General features: G+C 38.6%; 1 protein-coding gene and 1 long non-coding RNA gene across 14 annotated transcripts in view; one reads left to right on the top strand and one right to left on the bottom strand.

Moving 5' to 3' along the window:
* The window catches only part of Esrrg (estrogen related receptor gamma), a 589,495-nt gene that overhangs the window by 179,286 nt on the left and 390,094 nt on the right, over positions 1-20,115 (bottom strand). Inside the window, exon 1 of one of the 13 annotated variants that reach the window (XM_048356649.1) lies at positions 17,610-17,797. The exons of 11 other annotated variants lie outside the window; for them this stretch is intronic. In XM_048356649.1, coding sequence (XP_048212606.1) covers positions 17,610-17,611 — 2 coding nt within the window. In that variant the 5' untranslated portion in view covers positions 17,612-17,797. Of the gene's footprint in view, positions 1-3,691; positions 4,271-17,609; positions 17,798-20,115 lie in introns of those variants that run through there. One more of the 13 variants, XM_048356661.1, reaches the window with a different exon arrangement.
* LOC125359126 lies at positions 149-11,989 on the top strand. The gene is made up of 3 exons (XR_007212499.1): positions 149-861; positions 4,049-4,053; positions 11,974-11,989. It is a non-coding gene; the product is annotated as an uncharacterized LOC125359126 (long non-coding RNA).

Below are 20,115 nucleotides of genomic sequence, written 5' to 3'. Positions count from 1 at the left end.
TCTCTCTTTCTCTCTCTCTCTTTCCCCTCTCTCTCCTCTCTCTCCCCTTTCCGCTCCCCTCCCTCCATCACCCCTCCTTCCCTCTCCCTCCCTTCCCGTCTCCCTCCCTCCCTCCTGGTCTCCTCCCTTCCTCTCTCCCTCCCTCTCTCTCCCTCTCTCCCTCCCCACCCCACCCCTCTCTGCTTTTAGAGAAAAACTTCCAGATTAAAGCTACAGCTCCCTGAGGTTCCAGCTTCAGAACCTGTGACCCCCAGCAGCAACCATGGCAGCCTGAGTTAGAACTTCAAGCCTCTACTTTACAATGAGCTTTTTTTTTCTCCCTCTGCTTCAACTAATTGCACTCTAGTAAAGTGGCAAAATGTGAATCACTTAGTAACAAAATGGGCACCAGCTGCTATTGTCAGAGAATGGTGATGCCGAAGAAAGGGAAAGCAACCGAATGAAGTGTCATGTCAGAAATCAACCGTGCAACGTGTGATTTGAGAAAACATGACTACTTTACAGAGACAGGGTGTCATTACGGCATCACAGTAATACGATGCTTTGACAACTGCTGGGTCTAACATATCATCATTGCATTAAGGTACACTGGCTTAGTTGGGGAAGGAAGAGAAAGGATTTTTTCTTTTAATAAGAAATATCTTAAGGTCTGCCTGGTTAACCTAATGGAAGGAGATCATTAATTGTAAAGGAAGACTTGTACATCTTGACCCATGTGCTCTGAAAGATAAAAACACATGGACACACATATGCACACACTTATGTATAATTTAAGGCCATCTTGGATAACATTGGAGCCCAACTAATAGAACAGATTTCTCTGTAATTGGATCACACTTATTCAGTGTTCCTATTTTGTGAGTATGCATGTGTGCCAGTAATGGTGCTTGAACTCAGGGCCTGAGCACTGTCCCTTAGCTTTTTTACTCAAAGTTGACACACTGTCACTCAAGCCATACCTCCAATTCCAACTTTTGGTGGTTCATTAGAGATAAGAGTCTCATGGCCTTTCCTGCCCTGGCTAGCTTCAGACGGCAATTCTCAGATCTCAAGCCTCTTGAGTAGTTAAAAGCATAAGTGTGAGCCACTGGCACCTGACTCAGTGTTAAATCTTTTTTTGAACAAAAATTTTATGAATTTACTGCAAAGGACTCAACTTGTTTGAATTTAACAACTATACTGACTTAAATACTTAAATCCCGTGTGCTAGGGACCCCTGAGTCCTAGTTAATGCAAGGTGGTTGGCCTCCTACTTGGATGTTCAGCAGACCTTAAGAATCCTGTGTGACCATTTCTGCTATCATGTGTACTACAAAGGAAGCAGAAATGAGGACTCATTTATGTACAAAGTGGTGCCTTAGTTGCTGACAAGAGATGTGGCTATGTACTATGGAGACATGAGGTCAGCCCCCTAAGAAAGTGAATTGAATCTGAGTTCTTATCCAAGCTGAAAGCTCTACTAACTCTTTAAGACCACACAGAAGAAAGAAAAAAAAAAGGAAAAAAGGCAACTATAACAAAGAAGGGACTACTTGACTACTTTCACCTCCTGTCTAGATAGGCATTTCAAGGAAAGTGCTCCATGAATAAAGAATTTGCATCTAATGACTAAATCCTTATTAGGAAAGATTACATACTGATACTTTATCCCTTCCTAGGATCCTACAGTTCAAGAAGGCAGGTCTTCAACTTCGTTCTGACTTTAGGTTTATCAACTACCCTGATTTAAACACTGAAATCCCATGTACTAGCTAGCGACCTCTAAATCCCAGTTAATCCATGATGGTTAGTCTCCCAACTGGACATTCAGAATACCCAGGGAGCCCTGCTGTCATACTTATAACAAAGGCAGTTTGGAGTCTATTCATTTACAGCAATGAATGCCCAGAAAAATGACAAGAATAACATGCTAAAGAGACTATCAACTGCAGCGAGGGCTGCGGTGTGGTGAACACGTGCGTGCTAGGCAATACATTGAGAAACACCAGTATCCCTTCTTCTATGCACTGCTGTTCACCTGGTCAGCTTATCTGTACTATTTTATATGTAAGAAAACACAGTGGCTTACATTTGTAATGCCAGGTGATGTTTTACACTTCCTGGTTGATAAACTTTATTAATGGCAAAAGAAACCAGCCCCGTGGTATCACAATGTATTGTGCATTGTGGTTGTTGACAGTTTCTGTATATAAGGATTCCATCTGATGTAGAGGCACTTAGTAGTGTCATTTATCCTTAGCTTGTTCTCTTGGCCCTGTTTCAATCTAGGGGTGAGCATCTCTTGTTTATGGTTCTAAATACAGTAAGTGAGCTACTGGCAAATCAATAAAACTGTTAAATGTATAATAATGCTAGGTAATTGCATACATGATGTTTTGCATAATTAACCATCTGAGCTTTTCTTTAATATAATAGGCACTCATGTAATAGAGTAGCTATAAGTCCATAAAATACACACAGTTTATATGAACCATGATTCTGCTTAAAACTCTGGCTAATCATCTACATCAGCTTTGAAGGGAGCGCTGGTCTCTACTGCCAAGTCCAAATCAATTCTTACGACATTATTTTATAACTAAGATGATATTTAACTGATGGTGGCAATTAGCTATTATCCAGATTGTACTCAAGGACTATAACAGTTGCGGGGTGGGGGGGGGGGAATACCATTTCGTTTAAACAAACTTCTGCCATGGAATCAATACTATCGAGGCAAATTAAGTGTTTTAACAAGTGTGTATATTTGCCCTAATGCAGCTTAATTAACTCTGTCCTCCCAACCATCTGACAAGATGATACCTGTGGATTTTAAAAGAGAACTTTCTGCTTTATCAGAAACTTGATGCCTAGAAGATGGGGAAACAAGCATTTTACCTCAAGTACTAAAGGGCATTTCTTGGTTTACGCAAGTTACTCTTCTGGAAACCAAAAGTACAAGGAGCAGAAGGGCCATCAGAGTAGAATGCCTTAGGGTCAACCCAGGTATTGTCCCTGAGTTTACTAGGTGGGCCCATGTGCCTGGCATGGAAGGTAATAGCTCTGAGCTCTTGGTGGGGACCATCACTAAAAAGAAAGGGCTTTCGAAGGTTAAAAAAGAAAAGAAAAACTCCATAAGATAAATCATCCAAATGAAGCTTACAATATATGCTGAAGGTAACATTTTATTCCATCTTAGAGATTTACTATGCCAGGAACAGCCCTCCTCTGCAGTAAGCTTTCCAGAGGAAAGAAATAGTCTCTTGCTTCTACAAATCTCTAGTCTTTCAAACAGAAATATGGATCAATAAAGTTTGCTTGTGTCCAGACAATTCTGTCTTCAAGCAGTCAAGGAGTGAGTGGAAGAGAAGTCAGCACAACAGGGGACTGACAGCTAAATGAAGACCTTCTCGTGGCATCTCTCGCTGGAGAAGAAATAAACAGACATTCAACTCATGGGAAGTCTATGCAACTGATCTTTACAAATGACAATTGAATATAGATGCTTTTCCCACATACTCCAGTGACAGAGTTCACAAATCAAACCCAGGTCAATGAAAGCCCAGGGTGCCTGAATTTCTCTCCCTTTCTCTTTGCTACGCAGAAACAGGAAAGAAGGATGCTATCAGGAGTTGCTGTTAGGATATTGAGATTACAATATTGATGCCACCCTTTAGTCATTAAGAAAATGTTTTGTAAAAGCCATTACAATTACCCATAAAGCAATTGCCCCGTTGAGACAGCACAGCGTTCTTAGCGTGGGACTCCAAAGCGTACTCTGACACTGGGTGAATTACAGTAGCTACATCTAAATGCTGGGAAGAGATCTTGGTAGAAAAAAAAATGATTGAATTGAGTACACAGAAGAATGTGTATATCAGAGAAGGACTTGTAGTGCAAATGGACATAATGGACATATCTGCCGGGCAGTAGTTAAGTATATTTATAGTTTTTACTTACTAGCTTAGTCTGCAAAGGCTAACATCTGCATGCCAATGCAGCTGGTCTTGGGTGATTAATGATAGCAGAGGTTAGGATTATATTCTATATTGCGGGGGGCGGGGATACTCAGGTGTTGTTCAGCTGAAGCAGAAGAGCGTGGGGGGAGGGGAGATGGACATTCTTCTTGGTTGCACTCTTTTAAAACAGTTCGATGAGCTAGCTGCCTGAATCAAAGAGGAAGCTAAAGCACACAAATGACAGTTTGAAGGTAAGGACCAAGGGTTTGTTCTGTGACGGGATGGGTTTTCTAAAAAGGGATTATTGGGCAGTGTAAGATGATATCCAGGGAAGCCATGAAAGAGCCAGGTCAGAGGAACATGCTTGCCATGTGGCCTACTCAGAGGTCCCTACTCATACCAGTGGACAAAGTAGAAGGCAGGATTCTCTCGTTAGCCCTGGCACTGGTTAAGATAAGACGAGTTACTGGGCCCCCCTTGATTTTCTTCATTTGTAAAGTAACAGAATTTGCTACCATGCTTCCGGACAAAATGAATGCCATTTCTTAAAATATACATTTTACTCAAATGAAAACCACTCTGGTCAGGTGCTGGTGGCTCACATCTGTAATCCTAGCTAATTAGGAGGGTGAGATCTAAGGATCATAGTTGGAAGCCAGACCAGGCAGGAAACTCTTATCTCTTATCTCTTATTAACCACCAGAAAAACTGGGAGCAGAGCTGTGGATCAAAGTGGTAGAACACTAGCCTTGAGTGACCAACTCAGGGACAAGGCCCATGCCCTGAGTTCAAGCCTCACCACTGACTATATGTGTTTGTGTATACATATATACTCAGAATATGTATAAGTATACATACACACATATATGTGTGCATATATACATATTCTGAGTATATATATATATATATATATATATATATATATATATATACTGAGTATCTATCTATCTATCTATCTATGTGTGTGTGTATATACTGAGTAAGATGATTAAGACTCTGAGAGTAAAGGTTCTGGCCTAAAAGCACATAAAAGCAGACCCATGTGTGAAGAGGTGTTGGTGTGCGCCGGCATGTGTGTGTATGTCTGTGGTTGTGTGTGTCTGCACATATGTGTGTGCATCTGTTCATGTTTGTGGGTCTGTGCATATGCATGTGTATGTGTGTGTGTATGAGTGTGTGTAAGGATAATTATACATTTTGTAGAGAAACCACAACTACATTCAACAGAGAAATTGCTCCCCAGTGGCCTACAAAGGGACAAACAGCTGGGGGAAACTGGGGAATCAGAGTCTTGTTATTGTTTCATTTTTCCTAGAAGGCTTCTCTTTTTTTTTGCTCATTATTATTATTATTATTTGTTATTTATTTTATTTTATTTGGTGGGAGGCATTGGTGTAAAGGGCAATTGGCTGCAATCAGTGTTTAAGTGAATGTTTGTTCCAGCTTGGGACACCACGCTGTCAGCAAGCCGCAGGGAGCCTTTGAGTTGTTACTACATTTGATTTGACTGCCAGTAGGAGGCTTCATTTCTACCAACTGTTAGTGGCTGGCTCAAAGAATCTTCACTTCATTTTTGGAGTGATTTTTCCTTCTCTTCTTATTTCCCTTTCCTTGATATGTCTCCAGTTCATTGCCACACATGGATTTGTAAAAGGCAACCCTGGGACTTGTCTCCTGAGCATGTAGACCGGAGGGCCAGCATGGAAAGGGGCCATGCAATTTGTTCAATATTTCCAGCCTCTTATTTAGAGGCCCTGCACCAGGCAGAGACTGCTTTTTAGTTCTGATTTCCAGGATCTCTCCAAGAGCATCCAGAAGTGAACTGAGTCTAAGTAAAAATAAAAACCTTTTCTTTCTCTTTTCTTTTTTTACTCACTGGGCTTGCCAGCCCTTGTCATTTACATTTTTAAATGCAATTTTGTCAAAATAATTGCTATATTTAGTGATTGCTTCTGACGCCTTAATTTTTTTTCTGATTTGGAACCTTATCACATTAAAGTCTCCTTATGATAATGATTTTGGTAATTAGGATTTTCAAATATCAATTACCAAATAGTGCCTCTGACAGTAAATTCTGACAATGAAAAGCATTTTTTTGAAAAATAATAGAAACATATGTGTGGAAATAAAAAAAGAGTCTGAGCTGGGGTGTGCAGGGAGGGAGGTGGGAGAGAAAGGGGAAAAAAAATCCCTCAGTGATATTAGGAAAATTCAGGCTGAATGAAAAAGTAATTAACACTAAAGAGCTAAAACAGTAATTAAGAAAAATTTCATTAAGGAGAGACAGGTGAGACCACTTTTCTAAATATGACAAGATGCTATGTAAAAATAAAATAAAATAGAAGCAGGTTTCTGTGAGTGGAGCAGGAAAGCCATGTCTTTAACCAGATCAAATTCTCGAAATTGGCTGTCAAGACAGGATTGCTGTGATTTATACCCGTCTATCAAGTGTGCGAACAGGAGAGACAGAGCAGAGGCAAGCTGCCGTCCCAGCCATTCACAGAGAGCCTGTAATTTCCACAGCACCATCTGTTACCAAATCTAATTCACATTCCCCCTTAATCTGGTTTAGTTCCATAATACTAATTCTTCCCCAACCTTTATGAACACAGACCACTAAAAAAAAAAAAAAGAAAGAAAAAAGGCTTTGGTTCTCAGTGAGTGAGAAATTGAATATTATAGAGTTAAAGTGTTAAGGCTCTGATGACTTAAGAGAACTAGACTGTCTTCCACTAAAATGTATTCCTGGAAAAGGGGATTTGTTTTCAGCCAATGCAGAGATACAAAATTGTTCATATTTGGGAGTTTAAAAAAAAAACCTGATGATATAAAAGTAGGCCAGCGACATGAAAGCAAAGGTTGTCATAAGACACAATTGTTGTCAAATTTTAGTCACTTTCAAAACTGGCTATAAAATCACTTTGTCATGGTTTTCACACCAAGAAAGCCTGAAATTGGGTTTTTGTTAAGGAAATTCAAGAAGGTGATATATATATATTCAGAAAAAAGAAGAGAAGGGTAGGGAGAAAATACAAAGAAAACTAGGAGAAAGGAAAAGTGGGGGGGGGATGCATGTTTGAAAGTAAGGAGATGTACATGGATAAATACACACTAACCTTTTTCCATCTAAGATTTCATGAGTACAGACTTTTGATGGACCATGTCTTCTGTCTTTACCCAGTATAATAACTGGCATTCACAATAATGAGCCTGCATGGCAATAAAATTATAAAGTGCTTCCTGCATCAGAGAAAGATTAAACTATGCTCAGTAAAGATTTAGTGTTAAATGTGTTTTATTGCCTTCTAAGTCTATGAAAATTTGTTATCTCTAAAGGCAACAGTACATAAAGATCCACAGGCCTACAGTAGAAAATGAAAAGTATAATAAGTTTTGGACACCAATAGGAGCTTTTGATTACACATTTAGCCTGCTAGCTCACTACTCAATATTTCTATGAGCATTGGGAAGAATTATTGGCATATAGAAAATGAACTGGATACACATATCTTTTTCCTGAAGTTTCATAAGTAATTAGGAGATTCTGATCTATTTCTTATTTATATTTATCACAGGTATTATTATCACCCATAAATACATATCTGAAGAGAACATTACGATGCATATGTGATATATATATTTATATATATATATATATAGAATATAGAAAGAGAGAGAGAGTAGAGAAGGGTTGGGAGGAGAATAAAAGAACACTTGGATAAATGAAAATGGCAAAACAAGCTAGAGTTCTAAACTAGATGCTACAAAAATCTGATTGGTCAAGTTCTAGAGCAAAGAAAACTGACCTACCAACCAGTGTTTGTCTAGAACAAGAGATGGGATGATAAAGAGGCTACTGGGTGGCAAATAGGAGTCACATTTGTCATGAATTGTAGACTAAATACATCTCTTTCATTGCATGTAAATTTTATCTCAGTCAACTTGATTTAACCAGAACTGTGAAGAGGTTGACTGTAATTATATGTCATTCCCAGACATTTCCAGTGAGTCTTATGCCCTGGATTGGTCCTTAGAACAGCAGGATCTAGTGGATTTTCCATCAGTACCTACTTTTCTTTCTCATTTATGCCCAAAGACACAGTGACTGAAGAGAGAGATGACTTATTCAAAAGCACAGGCAATTGCTCCGGAATTATAGGCAGAACCCACGGCAAACTTCAAATTTCAGTCTCTTAGGCAGAATTTTATCTAATTTATGACCAGAAGGAAAGCTATCCTATTGACTTGAATGATACAGTCTCCTCTGTATTGTTTTCTAATACTTGTATGTCAATGGAAAATAACTCCAAACATTTGTATGCATATTTTCAAGGTCAAGAAAACTTAGTTGACTTCACTCTCCATTTGTCACCTAAAATATGTTCAAGATTAAATGGCTCTCACGAACAAGCCACATTTAGGTTGTCATAATGCATCAACATGATTGAATTAAGATGCTTTACTTCACTTGTGTGTGCATGTTACTAGCACTTGAACTCAGGGCATCAAGCTCTTACACATTATCTTTTACTCACTTCTGGCACTCTATCATTTGAGCCACACCTCCTGTTCCACCTTTTTATTTACTTTTATTTCTGGTTAAAAACTGGACATAAGGGGCTGGGAATATGGCCTAATGGTAAGAGTGCTTGCCTCGTATACATGAGGCCCTGGGTTCGATTCCTCAGCACCACATATACAGAAAATGGCCAGAAGTGGCGCTGTGGCTCAAGTGGCAGAGTGCTAGCCTTGAGCAAAATAGAAGCCAGGGACAGTGCTCAGGCCATGAGTTTACGGCCTAGGACTGGCCAAAAAAACAAAAACAAAAACAAAAAACTGGACATAAGAGTTTCTCAGATTTGTCTGCTCCAGCTGATTTCAAGCCTTAATTCTCAGATCTCAGCCTTCCCAGAAGCTTGGATTACAGGCATGAGCAATGAGCGTCCAGCAAAATGTGCTTTGAAAACCTGCTTTGTTTCTGCAGTAAAGAAGGAAATGTCTCGCGAGACAGAATAAACAAAACAAAAAATGAGATTTGGAAAGTGGGAACAAGAAAATCACTTGACTTTAATATGTGGTTCAGCTACAAGTCTATACACAGAGTAAAAAGTAATAGCTTAAAAAGCACAATCTACAAAATATGAGTAAACTCAGGTATAGTGGCACAAACCTACCATCTCAGCTACTCAGGAACTAAAAGGCAGGGGAAATAGAAGATTTGAGGTTAGCCTGGGCAAAGTGAGAGAGAACCTATCTTCAAAGCAACATTTAGAGATGAAAGGAATTAAGAGGATCACTCAAATGGCAAAGCACTGAACTTGCCTGGACACCCCAAGGAGATAAAAGCATACATTTCTAAGAATATGCAGTTCTAGGAATCTACCTGGAAAGAGCATTTGCATTTTAACTTAAATTTAAAAAAGATTTCGGCTGAACAAGAGTGTCGCAGGCTAGTGCTTCACTCCTGTCATCCTAGCTGCTCAGGGAGATGAGATAGAAGGCTCACAATTGGAAGCTAGCCAGGGCAGAAAAGTCTGTAAGACTCTTATTTCCAATTAACTAGCAGAATGATGGCAGTGGAATTGTGGCTCGTGTGGGAGAGTGCTATTCTTGAGTGAAAAAGCTAAGGGATAGCACTCAGGTACTGAGTTTAAGTTCATATGCTGGAACTGGAGCTCCTTCACGTGCATGTGGGCACACACACACGCACGCATGCACACACACATATCTAGTGCTCACTTTTCAGATGTTTCTTAACTTGGAATACCTAGATGGCATTGTTAGCAGAGAAGGGAACCTTGAACCTTCAATCTACACAATGAATGCTTCAGGATTTGGAATTCATTTTGCCAATCTGCTTTTCAATGCCTTTTTTCTTCACTCCGAGTGCATCCTCTCTGTCCTTGGCTTCATTATCTGGCCAGCTCCTACTCATCAGTAAAAGTTCAACTGAGTCTCACTTTCCCAGCAAGGCTGGAGCTCTAACCAAGTGTGATATTTAAAGCAGAATATAAATACATGCTAAGATTTTGGTTTCCTGTCTGTATTCATGGTCAATGGAATTTTCTACATGATAAAATAAAAACAGAACTAAACACATAGACAGAGCAACAAATGTATACAAAACTGGAAATTTGAAAACTATGGATTACATTGTGGTCACTTGCCTGTTTATTATTGCAGCCTTATACTATTGTTAGGAAACTCGTCACATCTGATGTAAACTGCCTGAAGTTTACACAGGATTTCTCCACATTATTTTATGTAAATGCATATGAATCTATAATTACCACATAACAAAAAGGTTTTAAAGACATTGAACATTTTTTCTTAAGGAATGAGGTTACTTTATTTGCTGCTTCATAAATGACTTAATACATACTAGTGGAAGAATGAATAAAATGCAAAGTAACACATCAGATGAAAACATTGCTTCTCAGTAATATTATAAACCCAGTCTCACCAGAGCCTGTGTCTGTTCTGTCTGTGCCTTTCCTTTGAATTCCAAATCTTAAACTCTAGAGAGCAGGAGGCAAAGAAGCTGTACAGATAGATTTGAGAATATTCTCTCCAGACATGTCTTGGAGACAACTGTGGTTGTCTAGATAATGTTCTCATGAAATACTGACCTTCTTCCACATGTCCCTACAGTATAGCTTGAAAGTCTTTTTTTTTCCTCTGCAGTTGGAGAAAGAAGTTAAAGTTCTCCAATGGTTATCAAGACGATTCTGTTTGGCAAGTTTCATTTCCATGTTACAGAGGAGGAAATGGGGCTGTGGTAGACCTAGAACTACAAACTGAATTATTAATGTCTAAATTTCCTCTAATTTACAAAATGCTGCACTAAAAAGATTTAATAACAGCCAACATATTACACCAATTGTGGTCTACCTAGAGCAATGTGCACTTTTAATCTCCTAAATTTATTATTTTCTATAGTTTAATTTTTCTTTCAGGAAATGATGAGATGTTCCTATCATGGCTATTTGAACTCATAGCAAAAACATGACCAAAATAATATGCAGTAAAGAAAAAAATTCTTAGTTCTTAAAATGCCTAAGAACAAAGAATGATATTGAAAACTTGAAATATGTTAGCAACCTAGACAACATTATGATTATTTATATCATAGAAAAAAGGTTGAATCATGATTACCATTCACCTGATAAAATAATTATCTTCCAATAAGGAAAAAAGGATTTATTACACATTGTGGAAAATCGGAGCTAGCTATTAGGTAGAATGTTCTGACCACTTAGTTGCTGTGATCAATTAACTATATTGGTATATCTAATTAAGTCATACTAATTCACTGTGTCTTATTTATCTAATTATTAAAATGGTGGTACTAATCTCTGGTACCATCATGTGTAGCACACAGGAATTTGAAATTTCAAAAAACAGACATAAAAAGTTTTTGAAATCTTAACACATGATGCAAAGTTAAATTATTTCTAAAATTATATATTATTTTTGCCAATACAAAAGATACCTTATAAAATATGACTGAGCTTATGATTTTAGAGGTGGATTGGGTTTGTTGAAATACTTAGGAAGTATAGTCTGAGACAAATTAATTTTCCACCATTATTATTTAAGGGTATTGCACACAATAACAATTTCTCAGGGCTTGAGATTACTACGGTAAACTCATGATACAGCAATTTTCATTCAGTCAGTTCACACATCTGTGCACAGCATGGTACAGCCAGGGAAGGAGGACTATGAGGTCTTTTCCCAAAGGAAAATGTGATATTTCAGGAAAGGTCAAAAAGCTACAAAAAAGAGACTGGGCATTGAGGGCTCATGCCTATAATCCCAGGTATTTGAGAGACTAAGATATGAGGATCATGGTTCAAAACCAGCCAGGACAGCAAAGTCCATGAGGCTCTTATCTTGAATTAATGAGCAAAAAAAAGTCAGAAGTGGAGCACTGGCTCAAGTAGTAGAGCATTGCCAAAAAAATTCAGGGAGAGCAATTAGGCCCTGAGTTCAAACCCCACGAATGCCATACATACAAGAAAAGCTACACAAAGAGTGTGTGTGTGTGTGTGTGTGTGTGTGTGTGTGTGTGTGTTAGAAATGAGTAATGCACGAAAAACCTAGTGAGTCATATTTCACTTAGACAACACCTACAGAAGTCTGAGGGACTTCCAACTAGAGACAACATCTTACAAGTCCATTTGACCATCATAGCCACTCAGCGCAGGGAAAACTAGACATCTCAGTTCAGGAATCTCTGACCAGTTCAGGAATAACAAGTGATTTCTGGGGGGGAAAAAAACCCAACACATGAAAACTGCCTTTGTGCAATTCCTGTGTCATGCACAGTACAGAAGACCACCATTCTCGTTCTCACTGGCTCTGCAGTCACATCCCAGAGACCCATGTCCCTTAGGTCTGCCATGATAGTCACTGTTTTCCAGAAGCAAAACAAAGCTATTTCTTTTTATTTTCCAAATCCAATGGAGGGTTTTTGAGAAGAAAAGGAAACATTGGAAACTTTCCACGGTTGTTGCTCTGTAGCTAACTAATCAGATCTCCTGGAACACATGTGACCTGCTGCTGACTCCACCTTCAGAGCCAGATCTGTTCTTTTACTGGAAAACCAATAAATAAATAGTAAATAATGGTCAGTGTATAAGTAGTAACTTTCCTGATAAGAAAATTGAGGCTGATAGTGAGAAACAAACTTAGAAGAGATCAGAGAAAATAGGAAACAACAATTGTTGAACAACCTGGTTCAACAATTCCCTAATCTTGTACAGGAGACATGGAGGAATGCTCCCATTTCCCATAGCTAAGAATCTGTGACTAGGGGAAGTACAGCTAAGAAGTGAGTCTCTTGCAACATGGCCACTACTTCTTTAGCCTGCACATATTTCTCCCCATCTCCAAAATTCAGCTGACAGATAAGCAGGCTCAGATAATACCACTGACTGATAATGAGAACTTTATTCCTCCATTCATCTTTCTGTATTTGGAACCTCAGAAACTGAGGGCTGCAGGCAGAGGTCATAGGTAGCACCTAAGTAAGGTCATCTGCTTATTTACCTGCCTTTGAGGTATCAATTGTCCTGTCAAGCTTAAACTAGACAGACTACTAAAATATGTGTCACAAATAAAAACAAGTAATGACAGTCAAATGATGCTGTGTGATTGGTTGAGTGTACTGAGGAACAGGGGGTTGTTGTCCTAGTAGTTTTATTAAATATGAAAGCAAAAGATTTATGTTATGGGTGATAAGGGCAAGAATGTTGTAAAAGTGAGAAAATATGGCAACAGTATGCTGTATATCACCAATGGGATAATTATTTATCTAAAAAGTTGGCATTCTTAGACTTCCACCATGCAGTGTATGCATTCATATATTCAAAGGAGACATCGTAATAACCTGCCGGCTGGTGGTGATGGATATGTTTTTAATCCAAATGACCACAATCTTCAGTCTGCCTGTCATGGAGGGCCAGGGGAAAAATGGAATTTTCCTTTCATAACTCTTGATATTGAAAGAGGAAAATCCTGGAAGAATGATAAGTGGCTCATTTCAATGGACAAATGGACATGAGGCAGTGACAATGAGTATGAATAAAAGTCATTGTTCCTTAACTAATGCCATTTTCACTTGTTACACTGGAAATAAAAATGGAACTAGAATCCTACCCTTTCCTCTCTAGAAAGCAGAAGAACAAACTGCCACACAAGCTGGGAAAAATCTTTACCACGTGTGCTAATTTAGAAATTGCCTCTTGCTGAAGAACTGGGGGAAAGTCTAGTGTAATATTTATCCATCAACTAAAACTTATGGGACAAAGCCTGCAAGAGTGATGCTGTCCTACTTTATTGATGGGAAAGCCTTGCGCATGGATTTCCTCCTTTGAAGATTAAAGGAATATTCCTCTTTCTCATTTGCACTCTATCAGAAAAGGCATCTGACCTGTATTTTTTTTTAATTTATATAAATCCACTCAGTCAATCAGCTTGGACTGAAATTTAATGGTTGGATCAGTCATTGTTGGCCTAGGGAGAAAGTACTAGGCACCAATATCTACTATTACCTGCTTCTTCTATTATACACTCTCTCACTTTGGGGGATGGTTCTCTCCCTCCTTCCCTCCCCCCCATATATATACACATGCCTCTGATGCTTCCTACTAAGCTGGGAGTTTTGCAAAGTGTTTGTTTTAAAGGGAAAAATCGGAAAAATCAAACTGAAAGAAGACTCTGGCTATTTTAGTTTCTTGAGCTCTTCATTTTCCCATCTGTGATATGGCAATTTTATTGTATATTCAGCAAATTTACAGTAACAAGATGTTCCCCTGACAAATTACTTTCTAAGCATTTTATCAGATAAATAAAAGATCACCCCAAGAGGATAAAATCAGCCCAATCGTTAGATATAATGCTTTCTAAAGAAAACTCACTTGAAACCCAAAATTGCTTAAGGACTCCACTCTCTGTCTGACTCTCCCCCACCACTTCTCCTTTTCCTCCTCTTCCTCTGTCTTTCCCCCTTCTCTCTTTCTCTGCTCCTTCTCTGTCATTATACACTCACACGCTCATTTGTTCACAACCTTATAAATAGGACCTGTCTTCTTCCACTACTGACCCATAAGACTTGTAAGGGACTCTTAGAGTCAAATCTGACAGCACTGATGAACATAAAAGCCAAGCCATTCCCTTGCTTTACAAAAGAGAGGCAAAAGTAGAGATAAAAGAACCTAGAATTTCTCCTTACTAGACACTGGCTATTGTTTCTACACACACACACACACACACACACACACACACACACACACACACAATAATAATAGTAACAAAAACAATAATAATAGGCAGGAATCTATTATTATTATTATATTTTTATAGTTCTATTCTGCCTTAACATTCCAAGCCAAGAAGAAACCAGCAAGGGGCTTCTGTCTTTACTTTGCTTTCTTCTTTGCTAATTCTAGAAAGTGAAGCCAGCAATTATAAGTAGTCGGAGACTGATAAGGACTCACACATGCAAGAGAAATAGGTTCAATTCAAGCTCCCCTGACTAATCCTTATTATGACTCATTTCAACTTCAGAATTTGTCGGTTGAGGTAAGAAGCTAATTTGGCTTTGAGAAGTGAAATCTCAGTTTTGTACTTTCTCTCTAGTAATACTAACAACCCCATTATTAACAGCAAAAGCTGGCGGGTGGAGGGGGTTATGTGAAATATTTATTGAGTGCCTGCTCCCGCCAAGCACTTTTTGCTTAACATACTTTAAGCTGCAGCATAAATTTCTCTGGCTTTCAAACCCACACAGTCGGCACCAGACTATCTTGATCCCCAAAATGAAGTGCATTATTAAAAAAAAAAAACTAAAACAAAAATAACCCCAAACAATATGACACTCAATTGGCAAACTGAGATTAACAGTCCAACCTTCTGCATGGTCTTGGTAATAGAATATTGCTGGTAGATTTTCCTTAACTTCTTCATTACTTTGTGCACAAATGTTCCTTCTGTTTGTACTCATCAGTAGACCCATCTCTCTCCCCTTTTTACTATGGGCCTATTTCCTGTCCCATACAGCTAGGTTTTATCTTCCTTGAGAGAAATTAAAGGAATCTAGCATCATATCAACCCTAAAACTTGGTGTGATATCCCAGAACAAAAGATGACTGGGCTACACTGCTTTGGATGCTTAAATAAATACCATTCTATTCATGAGCCTTGCTTTGGGAACACCCCAAATGGTCACCTTACCTCCCCACTTAGGCAGCCATAAAAATATCTGTGATTTACTGTGCCATCTCTCTTTCACTCTCTTTTTTTATGAATGGGATAATGAAGTTCTTTATGAGAGGCTATTAAAAGTAACATAGATGCTACTATTTGCTACTTACCCTGTATCATTAATAATACCATAGCTGCATTAGACAGCCGTATTTAAAGCAGCCAGCCTGCTATAAATAGATCTGATTTCACTTAACTGTCAACAGCAAAGTACAAGGAGAACCACTAAAAGGAGATTTCCTTTTGAGATGTATACTGTGCTATGCAAAGACTTTCACTCTTTTAATTTTTGTTTTAAAGAAGTCTTTAGCTGGGCACTGGTAGCTCATACCTATAATACTAACTACTCAGGAGGCTGAGATTGGAGGATCGTGGATCAAAGCTAGCCCAAGCAGAAAAGTACCCATGAGACTCTGATCTCCAATTAACCACTCAAAGATCGGAAGTGTCACAGCGGCTCATGTGGTAGAGCGCTAGCCTTGAGCACAAAGAGGTTCAGAGGCAATGCCCAGGCTCTGACTTCGAGGCCTGCAAGCAACAAAAAAATAAAAATCATTGGACACACTGATTTACCACACAATCATAAAGCCATTCTGATGATCAAAGAGTTACTCTAATTGATTTCCTTCTGGGTGTCTCCTTGAAGAAATCATGAATTTTTGTCTGTCAGACTTCTTAACAAATGTGTGTGTTCAATGAAACTGGGTACCAGTGGCTCACACCTGTAATCCAACCTATCCAGGAGACCTCAGTCTCCTGAGGATCACAGTTCAAAGCCAGCTCAGACAGGAATGTCCATGAGATTCTTACCTCTAATAAACCACCATAAACCCAGAAGTGAAGCTATGGCTCCAATGACAGAATACCAGCCTTGAGTAAAAAAGATAAGGAACTGCATCTAAGGGCCTGAGTTTAAAGTGACTGTATCATCATTAAAGCAATAGTAATAATATAAAACAATAAAAAAATGCTTGATGTGTATGTCTTTAAACAGATCACCAATGAAAATGTGGATCAAAAAATAAAATTAATATCCAGATTAAATGCGTCTAGTCTTATAAGACTAGAAAGAAAACAATGTATAAAATGCTAAAACAACAACAAAAGGTAGATGGAACAAACATGATGTGCTGATGTGTGTTGCTTTCCTAAGTTCCCGTCATCATGTTATAGAAATAAACTGACTCCAGGCTTCCCCTACTGAGACAGACATGTTTGGTGGTATCTCAGGATAATGTGTGCTCTTCCTGCCAAAGTGGACACAAGTCCATGGTCTGACAATATCACCATGTGAATTACCCCAGCTCTGTCCAGATGAAGTCAGAGAAACTGAATACCCTCATATCAGGATGCAGAAAGAGATAAAACAAACAAGTGCAGCAAGCCACTGTGACGGCAACACACAATAAGAAATACCATCCTTGAGTGTTCTTATGGTGAAAGAGTTTCAAAATTGTCTAAAATATTTGATAGCTTTGGCTAACTATGGAGCCTTGACATATGGCTCCATGTTCCTGGAGGACATCAATTCCACAGTGAGTCTAATCCAGTACTGATAGCTAACCCCTACTCAGATCAGATAAAAGGTAACTTGCTTTTAATATAGTCAAAGCTCTGACAACTCCATCCTTTGTCTAGCTATAGGGACAAACAATATCCCAGTAACTATAGGGAGTGAGTGTACAAGATAATTTAAGAAAAAGTTTTAAAGGTCCCTGTTATTAATCCTGGACACATGGAAGTTGGGGGTATTTTCAAAGGTCGTTAAAGGAGGGCTGTATTTAATATGTGGCTGGGAAAAAGAGAGATGAAATACCAGGCGGGGAGATGAGAGACTCAATACTGACTAGGTGAGGATAAACTCCATGTTGTTCAATCTAGTTGAAATGTAATAGAAGGCCTTATATTTACAGAGTTGTCTGGCTCAAGCCAGACATCTCATTGTATTTGGTGCTGGAAAATAAAGTTTTGAATTGAGATAAAAGGAATAATCCCAAATATGTTTCACAAAGAGACTGAGTATAAATCAATTACCTTAAAGCAGAAAAAATGCAGAGTTATTACCTTTAGAGTCAGCAATGAGATTCACATTTCTTTTTGAATACACAGAATCAGGAAATGGTCACAAACCCATTCTCCTTGCTTTGGCTTCATCAGAGGTAAGTCAGTTAAAAAATAAACTAGCTTGGGGTTGGAGCCATGGCTCAATTGGTAGTGTACCAGCCAGTGAACGAAAGCATTAGGTACCAAGTTTGAGTCTTGGTCTTGTACCAAAAACAAATGAAGAGGGGGGGAGGGGGGAGGTGAGGAAAAGAAATGACAGGAAGGAGGGAGGGAGGAAAGAATAAACTGGTTATATACAACACAATATTATCTACAAAACTATTCAATCGATAAGGTAAAAATGAAAATGTATTTTAAAAAGCATATATTAGTTTAATTATAAAGCTTTCAGTCTATAACCAACTACTAGATAAGGTAGGAATTGTCCTTTAGTCTGGATGGTACCATTGCATCTCTGGTTCTAAACCTATAGTCATTGCTCACAAACTACCTTTTTCCTTCTGGGCCTTCTCATGGTCCCAAACAATCTTGATAGATACAAAACATCTCCAGGGAGATGTTAATTAAAAACCATCTTGATTACACTCTCCTGCTTTTCATAGTCCATTTTAATATAAATAAGTGATTTGATTTCAGCTTTCAATTTAAGCATTTCTTTTTGGCATTCAATCTACAATTCCCAGGACATGGGCCTGGCCATGTGCTTTATTCAGACTCATAAACCCACGCTGGTTATATACAAACTTATATATTTGAAGAAATTCCTTCCATATTTAGTAAATATCAATGTGTGTGTTTGAATCTCTATACGTGCTTTGTAGATAGTACCTCATTAAACTATTTTTGATGGGCCACCTATAAAATAAACTACTGTTTTCTACATTTTTATATCTGAGAGGAAAGAAAAAACAAATCTACTTAAACTATATCTCACTAAAAAGTCAGATATGATATTTGCCCCCACCTTGAGAAAACATTAGTAGTGTTCATTGGACACAGAGTTGTTGTTTTACACCTACTGAATCAATGGCTTTTTCTGAATTTTTTTTTTTTTATGTTGAAAGTCTGGAAGACTCCCTACCTGGCACTGCTGGTGAGCTCGAAGTCAATCGGAAGACTTTCTCAATCTAGACAGAGTTCCTTGATTTGTCAACTATATGCAGCAATCTGTACATCTAAATCTACAGTGCAAACGAACGCTTTTGTGCATTATATTCGACACATGCAGCACAAAAGCACCAGCGTTCTTTACTTCCTTCCCCCATTACTTTCTCTGTTCCCTCTGTTTATTTATACCCGCTACCCAAATAATTCACACTGCCGGCTTTTTAGTCCGAATGTTCCTTAGAAGAGGCCTACAATGAGCGAATGCAGTCACCAGATGGACTTATGAAAGCAGCAGGTAGGGCAGATGGCATGGCGCCCTGTCTGATGCTGACTGCCTGGGCATAGCCTGCCTTTTCCTTCCAGGTACATTATCATCATCCTAACACGGAGCAGTGTGTGGTTTGGGGGTGGGGTGGAAGTGGGGCACTGACAAATTCTTTACCGTGCACGACCAGAGGAATCATAAATTACCAGCTGCCCTCTTCCTCCCTGCTCCCTGATCCCCAGCAACCTTGCATGTTTTATGCCATCGCTTTGTTAGTGGGTTTCCTAAGACTACAGGGAAACGTTTCCCAAGCTATCCCAGCACTATGAATAAAGAAAGCACACATGGGTTTTCACCGTGTCATTTCAGCTTCAAAAAGTGGGGAGAATTCATGGCAATAGGGTCAAGTGGGGAAAGACTATGGGAAAGAGAAGTATTCTCGCAAATATTTGCTAGAAGTCCTCATGAAGAGAAAAGATGGGTTAGATGATTCAGCACATGATTCAGAACCTACAAAAAAGCAAGATTCCCTTCCAATATACGGAGTGCTGGATTTTTTTTAAAGCATACTTTCATAGCTTGGTGTGTTGTGAAAAATCCTAGCTGGGCTCAAATTGAGATAATTCTTTGTCATGTTTTTCTCCTGTCATTTCCAAAACTGTTGCCCTTCCAAAGTTTGTGATCTTGTGGTATTGGAACAAAAAAAGATTTGCAATATGTATATATAATATGTTAATATATAGTTTATATATAAATATATAATTTATATTATTTGTATATAATTTGCAATTGGAAACTTGCAACGTAATGATGCCAAGATATCACAGGACAAGTACTCAGTTGCATGCAGTATAAATTTTAATTGAGCATAAACACTTGACAAAAACTCTCTCGAGATAGTTCTGGCATATTTCGATTGGCAATAGTACCATGATAGTATGATTTTAATCCTTCTATAAACTTAACTGGTGCCAA

Source organism: Perognathus longimembris, chromosome 11 (genome assembly GCF_023159225.1).
Source record: "Perognathus longimembris pacificus isolate PPM17 chromosome 11, ASM2315922v1, whole genome shotgun sequence".
NCBI lineage: Eukaryota > Metazoa > Chordata > Mammalia > Rodentia > Heteromyidae > Perognathus > Perognathus longimembris.
Note: the sequence above shows the minus strand (reverse complement) of the source record. Positions and strands in the feature narration are given on the sequence as shown.